General features: G+C 29.6%; 1 protein-coding gene across 2 annotated transcripts in view; it reads right to left on the reverse strand.

Annotated features, from left to right (window-relative positions):
- Positions 1 to 3,810, reverse strand: part of LOC126768502 (vesicular glutamate transporter 1) — a 45,797-nt gene extending 41,987 nt beyond the window's left edge. The window contains exon 1 of one of the 2 annotated variants that reach the window (XM_050486661.1): positions 3,622 to 3,810. In XM_050486661.1, the coding sequence (XP_050342618.1) occupies positions 3,622 to 3,677 (56 nt within the window). In that variant the 5' untranslated portion in view covers positions 3,678 to 3,810. Of the gene's footprint in view, positions 1 to 1,909; positions 2,098 to 3,621 lie in introns of those variants that run through there. The other variant, XM_050486660.1, reaches the window with a different exon arrangement.
- Between the last annotated feature and the right edge of the window lie 5,175 nt (positions 3,811 to 8,985).

The following is an 8,985-nucleotide window of genomic DNA, read 5'->3' on the forward strand; positions in this document are numbered from 1 at the left end:
TTTATTAAATCGCTATGACACTGCTTTCGCGACGATACCGCACGCACCGCGCGATTTTATCTTTAAAATAATTTCTCGATAATACTTTCTCAAATAAAATCATTGCATGAAACTTTACACGTGACATTTTGATACATACACGCGACTACTCGTCTTATTTTAAAATTGGATAATTGGGAATATAACTCTTGATTGTCATCATTGTGGATATAAGAAATGTAATATAGGTTTTAATAGTTAATACCTAAACATAGATCTGTAGATTTATTCTTTAAGATCAAACTCGAAACTCACTGCACTCACATGATATGCAACATTGACTATATTAATAATAATAATAATGTCATCCAGACCGATTTCGGCCACGGGGGCCAATCTCAAGCAGGAGATATTATAGTGCACAAGTGTGTGCGCAAACACAGGTACACTCTCTATTCCCTAACTCTCATAATCCGATGGGACGGCAATCTGACACGCTTGGAAAGAGCTCAGGCGCAGGATCAATGGCTTTACGTGCTTTCCGAGGCACGGGAGTGTACACACTTCCAACTTCCAGACTCCGGGCTGTTAACGAGAATTTTTTGACAGAAAACCCAATAACTTTTTACTGGCCCAAGCTGGGAATTGAACTCAGGGCCTCCAGGTCTTACATCAAGCCACTAGACCAATGAGGCTGTCATTATAATTATTATAGCATCTAAATCATACACAATCAAAATAACATTACATTTTTAAGTCTGTTAAATATATATTACACAGGTTACAATGTGACTAATACAATAACTATACAGGTTTATTGAATTGAAAAAATTTAACATAAGATAATTTGTTGCAATTAGCTTTTATATTCTAGCTAAACTTTTTAGAAATCTATCACTCAATTAACCAATTAATTGCTCGCATAAAGCAACCACCCACTTTTGTAAAATTTTGATCTATGATTACAGATAAGAATAGCACACATCCATTATAATAATTATAAAATAATCATTTAAATTTCAGGTAACTAAAAATCTATTTAAATAAATATATTCAACAAATACAAAGTAAAATAGTAAATAGTTTAATATGACTGAGACTGTATACAACCTCTTAGTAATTATAAAGATTAAAAAAAATACTAAAATACAACCAAAGATATAGTTTTCAATTTTAATATTGTCATAAAACATTTCTGAACAATTCCAGCGGATAATAATCTACGGATAACAATCTACTCCATTACTCTTTTACATCTCTTCATGATGCGGGCGGGTATTAGATACAAAAAAGCTTGCATCATACCAAATTCCATCAAAATTAGTTCAGTTGTTTAGCTATGAAAGCATAACACTTTTGCAATTATAATATAGGTACAGATTATTAAAACTGATTTTGGTGGCAGTTCTAAAGACCCTTAATATAATACAAACCTTAATATAATACAAACCTTAATATAATACAAACCTTAATATAATAAAGACATAACTACTGAATTTTTCGTTTTCCTTTTTTGTTTAGCATTTCTCTACTACTTTTAAAACTCTTCTTCGGGATCTTAATATATATTTAATTTAAAAGTGCATATGTGTAAAAACCTTGAGTTAATCATATATTTATTTATTTTCAAGCTTTTTGATCTTATTCTATGAAAATTCTAGTCTAATAATTAGTTTAAGCATATTTAATTCTAAGAATTATTTTTAATTATCATGTAGTACAAATTTAGTTGGTTGATAATATTTTTTTTTCTTGATCTGTGTTTACTTAACATAAGCCACTAGACAATATTAATAAACATTATTTTGAAACTTAACCATATATACTCGATCAATATTTATGTGTATGTAATATTTATGTAATCTGGGAAAAATAATCCAGCCAATATAGTATTGAATAAGTAAAATATGGTAAAACACAAAACACTCACCCATTTTCAAACGGCAAAAGCGAATATCTATATTTATATCGGCTCTGTTGTTTCATTATGAAGTTGAAATGGGAAGCAACATTTGTATAAACAAATTGTTTCAAAAATGAAACATTTAATACCCGCCTACATTTTGTTTGTTTATTTAATTGGAATACATATTATTTTCAAAACACACACATATTTCAATTAGGTATCTGACAGTTGCTCTTTGCTAAGAGCAAGTGACGTTGACAATTGACAGTATTTTTTTTTATCTTGGCAAAGGTATTAATACTTTAAAAATTAAGACATCAACATAAATATTTATTTATATTTTTGGCAGAAACAATTTTCATTGTAAGTTAAAAATACTTTGAGAGAAGTATTTTTCTTTGTATTAAATTTTAGTAAATTTACCTGATAAGTTTTTATATATAAAAAAAAAACAATATAATACTAACATCTAATTCCATCACGTCACTGTCGTGGATTATTATAGATTTAAAATATATTATAAATGTAATTCGTACCTCGTTAGCATTCAGGGCCTTCCTCTGGATCTTATGTCACTACGTCGCTTAATTCTTTTAACGTCGAGCACGAAATGAATTGAAAGACAAACTAAGCACTTGACAACAAAATGGTGCTTGCCTAGATTTAAACCTTTGATTTTAGAATCCGGATGTTTAAAAATTTTTCTCTTATCACTCAAATATTGTTATTTATTATTTTTACTCATATTACTATATAATGTTTATATTCCCCGAAAAACAGTTTCCTTCGAAAGGATTGTAGAATTTAGGAAAGATAAGTAGGTAGCTTCCTAGAATGATTGTATGAAGTTTCAACATAGCTTGGGTAATAGGCTTATATAATCATATTGTGCAGAACATGTTTAAATGAATTAGGTACGTGATGAAGCTGTATAATGGAGGTAAATAATTGGTTATCGACCAGTTATTTATCGACTGGGGTCTTATTTTGACTCTTTGCGAATCACAAGGTAAACCTACGTGCCAGTGTACCTTTGACAGAAACATGTTTCAAATAAACATCTTCCCTCACTCTCGTCCTTCACAATTATAATATAATAGTCTAACGCGCACCCAGAGGATGGTAAATCCTCATAATATTGTTACTTTATAGATATATTGGTAGAAACTATTTCAACTCGAATGTAAACAAATTGCGACTAAGCTTCTTGACGTTCAAATAATTCCTTCATTATAACTTGTGGCCGCATGAGTAATAGAGGAGTTGAAGTTGAGAAGGGACAGTTAATTATTGGTTATGTAATTTCTGAAATAATTGTTCTTGCTCGTAGGCTGTAATGTATGGTTATGGGGCATAAAATATCAGAATCATATATTTAATTTAAAAGTGCATATGTGTAAAAACCTTGAGTTAATCATATATTTATTTATTTTCAAGCTTTTTGATCTTATTCTATGAAAATTCTAGTCTAATAATTAGTTTAAGCATATTTAATTCTAAGAATTATTTTTAATTATCATGTAGTACAAATTTAGTTGGTTGATAATATTTTTTTTTCTTGATCTGTGTTTACTTAACATAAGCCACTAGACAATATTAATAAACATTATTTTGAAACTTAACCATATATACTCGATCAATATTTATGTGTATGTAATATTTATGTAATCTGGGAAAAATAATCCAGCCAATATAGTATTGAATAAGTAAAATATGGTAAAACACAAAACACTCACCCATTTTCAAACGGCAAAAGCGAATATCTATATTTATATCGGCTCTGTTGTTTCATTATGAAGTTGAAATGGGAAGCAACATTTGTATAAACAAATTGTTTCAAAAATGAAACATTTAATACCCGCCTACATTTTGTTTGTTTATTTAATTGGAATACATATTATTTTCAAAACACACACATATTTCAATTAGGTATCTGACAGTTGCTCTTTGCTAAGAGCAAGTGACGTTGACAATTGACAGTATTTTTTTTTATCTTGGCAAAGGTATTAATACTTTAAAAATTAAGACATCAACATAAATATTTATTTATATTTTTGGCAGAAACAATTTTCATTGTAAGTTAAAAATACTTTGAGAGAAGTATTTTTCTTTGTATTAAATTTTAGTAAATTTACCTGATAAGTTTTTATATATAAAAAAAAAACAATATAATACTAACATCTAATTCCATCACGTCACTGTCGTGGATTATTATAGATTTAAAATATATTATAAATGTAATTCGTACCTCGTTAGCATTCAGGGCCTTCCTCTGGATCTTATGTCACTACGTCGCTTAATTCTTTTAACGTCGAGCACGAAATGAATTGAAAGACAAACTAAGCACTTGACAACAAAATGGTGCTTGCCTAGATTTAAACCTTTGATTTTAGAATCCGGATGTTTAAAAATTTTTCTCTTATCACTCAAATATTGTTATTTATTATTTTTACTCATATTACTATATAATGTTTATATTCCCCGAAAAACAGTTTCCTTCGAAAGGATTGTAGAATTTAGGAAAGATAAGTAGGTAGCTTCCTAGAATGATTGTATGAAGTTTCAACATAGCTTGGGTAATAGGCTTATATAATCATATTGTGCAGAACATGTTTAAATGAATTAGGTACGTGATGAAGCTGTATAATGGAGGTAAATAATTGGTTATCGACCAGTTATTTATCGACTGGGGTCTTATTTTGACTCTTTGCGAATCACAAGGTAAACCTACGTGCCAGTGTACCTTTGACAGAAACATGTTTCAAATAAACATCTTCCCTCACTCTCGTCCTTCACAATTATAATATAATAGTCTAACGCGCACCCAGAGGATGGTAAATCCTCATAATATTGTTACTTTATAGATATATTGGTAGAAACTATTTCAACTCGAATGTAAACAAATTGCGACTAAGCTTCTTGACGTTCAAATAATTCCTTCATTATAACTTGTGGCCGCATGAGTAATAGAGGAGTTGAAGTTGAGAAGGGACAGTTAATTATTGGTTATGTAATTTCTGAAATAATTGTTCTTGCTCGTAGGCTGTAATGTATGGTTATGGGGCATAAAATATCAGAATCAATTCCATTTAACTTTAACAAAGAACATTGAAAATTAATTATATTCATAAATAATATTACATTTAATAAGAAACAAACTAATATTCGCATTTATAATATTAGTTCTTACATTACACTTTTCACTTTCTGATTTTTCACGATTGTGTTTTGCGGTGAGGTTCTAGTTTGCTCTTAGGGAATTGCTCTACTGAACTGACTCTCTAAAAAGTTTTCTTGACGTTCTATTTAAAGACATAACGTGTGTTTAAATTGTATTTATTTGGTGCTATTGATTATGTAACCTGCGTAAGTCAATAGTGTGAAATAGCTGCCAAACAAAAGAATACCAGCTTTTTTAATATATAAAAGTTTTTTAAAAATAATCTTTCACTTCTTCATTTACGTTCCGCAGTGTCAAAAAAACTGTTACGCGTTGGGAATACCAGATACCGAATCATTACATTTGTACTTTAAACGGCTTGAATGTGATGGCTAGTTTTGTAACATTTTACTAATTCAGGTCAGGCGGACGGGAAAAGTAAGTGGTCACCATCGCCATAAATAAATTGGTAACGTAAGAAATATTAATCACTTCTAACATCGACCAAGCGCCACCATCCTTGGAAACTAAGACGACCTCTCTTATGTCTCATGTGCCTGAAGTGTCACTGGCTTAGCCACACTTCCAAGAGTGAAGGGTGAGTTTTGTTAATTGGCGGTAGAATATGTGATAAATGTCTATCCGTATAACCGTCTGGGTGGTACCTACCCAGACGGGTTTGCACAAAGCCAAGTAAATCTCTTGTATTCAAACATTGATTGAGTTAATATACAGGCCTTTTAAAACACCTTTAAATCATATGAACCTGCAGCAGTGAAAAGAAAGACTATTACATAAGAAGAGACTGGAGTAAGAAATCTAAAGATATATTCTTTGGTACGAGATAGGACCCACTAAGCTAAGAAAAACATTAATTTACGAGTATTGGGGTTAGTTTAAAGTTGATAACAGCTATTGGTTGTAACAAATTAGCATAAATCTTCGTAAAGCCTTAATTACAAGAATATAATTATTCCCGTTAGGAATAATTGATGACGTGGAATTTAACTACGATAATTCTTTAGATTCTATGTAAACAAATGTAATAAGTTTTTATTTAGCTTAACCGATTGATATAATACCTTGCACTGTGCAAGTTGCACACACTTTCGGTGCAAATCAATTTAGTATACTAAGCTTTTCTTTTCTTTTAAGACTTTAATCACTAGTTACTTTTTATATGAAGAATTATTTTGAAAATTTTCGTATTTTTTGTCAGAATGTCTATCTATGGGTTTAACAGTGTTATAGCTGTCACCACATAAAATGTGTTCTGATTGTTCGTTTGTTGTCAAAATTCATATTAAAATGGGAATAGGAAGTAATTACTAATAATAGAAAATAAGGCTTGTTCTAATGTTAATTGTGAAAATTAAAATTTGACATCACAGGTCAACTTAACAAATAATTGTATAGTAACTGTTAAGAGACTTGAGCTTGGGTGGAGTATCTCGCCCGAATTAATGATGATCGTAGTAAAAATAGATTAACATTATGGTCTGGCCCAGTGGTCCAAAGAAAGAGAGAAAGACCTACAACACAATAAGATAACGATATACAGTAAAAACAACAAAAGAAGCAAAGACTTTATGTTTGTGCATGTATATGCAATATCATAAAGGTTTCTCACGTTGTTATTGAATAATATCCAAACCTTCTTTTCACAATAGAGAGGAGGCCTTACCCCAGCAGTGGAACATTAAAAGGCTGTTACTGTTAGTGTCACGTTGTTTTTGTATTAAATTTTATAACTACATATTAAGTAGAGATTTTTTTGGAAATTAGTTATAATGCTAGTTATAAGCCCTTATGTTGGTTATGAACTAGGTACGTTTTGACACATTGATCTGTCAATACGTCGAAGTAATTATTTTTATTTAAATTTAATTTGCGATTGTCCAATCGGCTTTTATAATAACGTAATATATCGTTACAGAATAATTAATAATGTTGTATATATGATTGTATTGATGTATTGTAATATTTATCAATACGAGATTATAATATTCACAGTGAGTTACTGGAGTCTATAGTTGCTGTAGACTATAGTGTATCATAGAGTAACTAAAAATACTCCAACTTACATTGACAGTAGTTATTTACCCTTTATTGCACAACATAATATAAAAGGCAGGCTATAAAATAAAATCATTTCAACTAACCAGTTAATGTTAGAAAGTCCAGCAAAGGACGTTGGTAGGTGTGTTGTGAAAGATAAACAATTTTACAGAAAAATACTCACGACATTCTGATACGATATATATAAAAAATCAGTCCGTACCATATAATATTTCATTCAACTTCGAGTCACAGTTAAATTTCGACAATTACCCTGGATTCGAAGAAAGTTTCACGAACTTCGAAGGCGTTATGTTAAATAAGCGTTTCGTCGTTTCTTACACATTATACATATGCATAATTATATTAAGTAGCTCTTGTAATACATTAATACATACGAATATTATAGGTACGCTCATAAGGTCATTAAAATTCATAGATACCATTTTAATAATTAGCATTTAGTAATTGAACAAAGGTATTAATTTGTTAGCGAATCAAAATTTGTGATAGAAATTATATTATGATAATTATTCATTATATCTAAATTCGATAAAACGACTGTTTCGTATCGTTTTATGTCCAAATCTTTATAAATAATATATTTGATTGAATTGGTCGTAATAAAAGATAAAATTTCAATGAATTTCACTGGTAAATAGTACCTAATTAAAATGCGAAAACACAAATTTTAGATAATTAATGAACTTATTTTATGTTACGTTGATTTATTTATTTTATTTATTCTTTATGTAAAATAAAATAAGATATAAAGTAGCTTAAATTACAAAGAAAAATGCGTAGAACTAATTATTGTTTTAATTAGTATTGTGGCAAATTAATAATTTCTCCCGGACGACCCAATAAAGGGCGATTTTGCTTGTTAAGTTCTACCAACATTATTTTATATACATATATAAAATGAAAATAAAATTTATAACTAAACCTCTTCTCTAAATAAGAAGGATTAGAGGTCAAAATCATATAAACATTTTTCTTATTAGAAAATGTAAATTCATAACATTGGTACAAGGAACAATCACAAACTAATCACTTCTTTTACTCGAATGCATAGATAGGTACAGTAGCTCTTTTCTGTGTGATTTGGAATCAAAGAATACGGTTATCCCAGAAAAGGATCAAAATGCCGTGTTGCTAAATAAAAAAAATGTAAAGGAACGCTTATGGGCATAATTATTATTCAATTAATATCTTCTTAGATGGTAGCACACATTGGGAATGAAACGATTGCCTCCTGGCTATTTCTTTTTTTTTATTTAAAATTTGTAAACAATTACAAGATTCGTCGGTCATTCTCAGGTCAGGTTATTTTGCTTGTCGGAACCAGTGGTTGTTTTTAATTTGAAAATCAATAGGCAAAACACTTAATTCAAGTTTCTTTCAATTTAAATTTGTTCAATCACGCTGCTTGAACGCAGGCTTACACGTGGTAGAAATTTATCCAGAACATGCAGTTTTCCTTAAGATATTCGTTCTTAGCACAAGATGAATTATAAAGTCAATTTAAACGTCAGGCACTTGGCTGACGTGGATTATACAATGTGTATGTATGTAACTAGTTAACGTTCGTTCTACAGATATACGAACAAACATACTTTTTTCCATATAGATTTAAAGATAATAATAATAATCTCCTTCAATTGAAGGAGCACACATATTTTAAAACATTATTCCACGATGTAATGTACTCGTAAGTGTGTATCCTTTGTTGGAGATCTTAATTATAAGTAAATAATTAAATAATATTTTTATAACAGATCTCGGATTTTGTATATAAATAGACATTCTAAGAAAAACACTATGCTGGATAATTTCTAAGTACGTAATTCTAATCAATAATCGTTACATAGCGAATAAAAGA

Source organism: Nymphalis io, chromosome 5, assembly GCF_905147045.1.
Source record: "Nymphalis io chromosome 5, ilAglIoxx1.1, whole genome shotgun sequence".
Taxonomy (NCBI): Eukaryota; Metazoa; Arthropoda; class Insecta; order Lepidoptera; family Nymphalidae; genus Nymphalis; species Nymphalis io.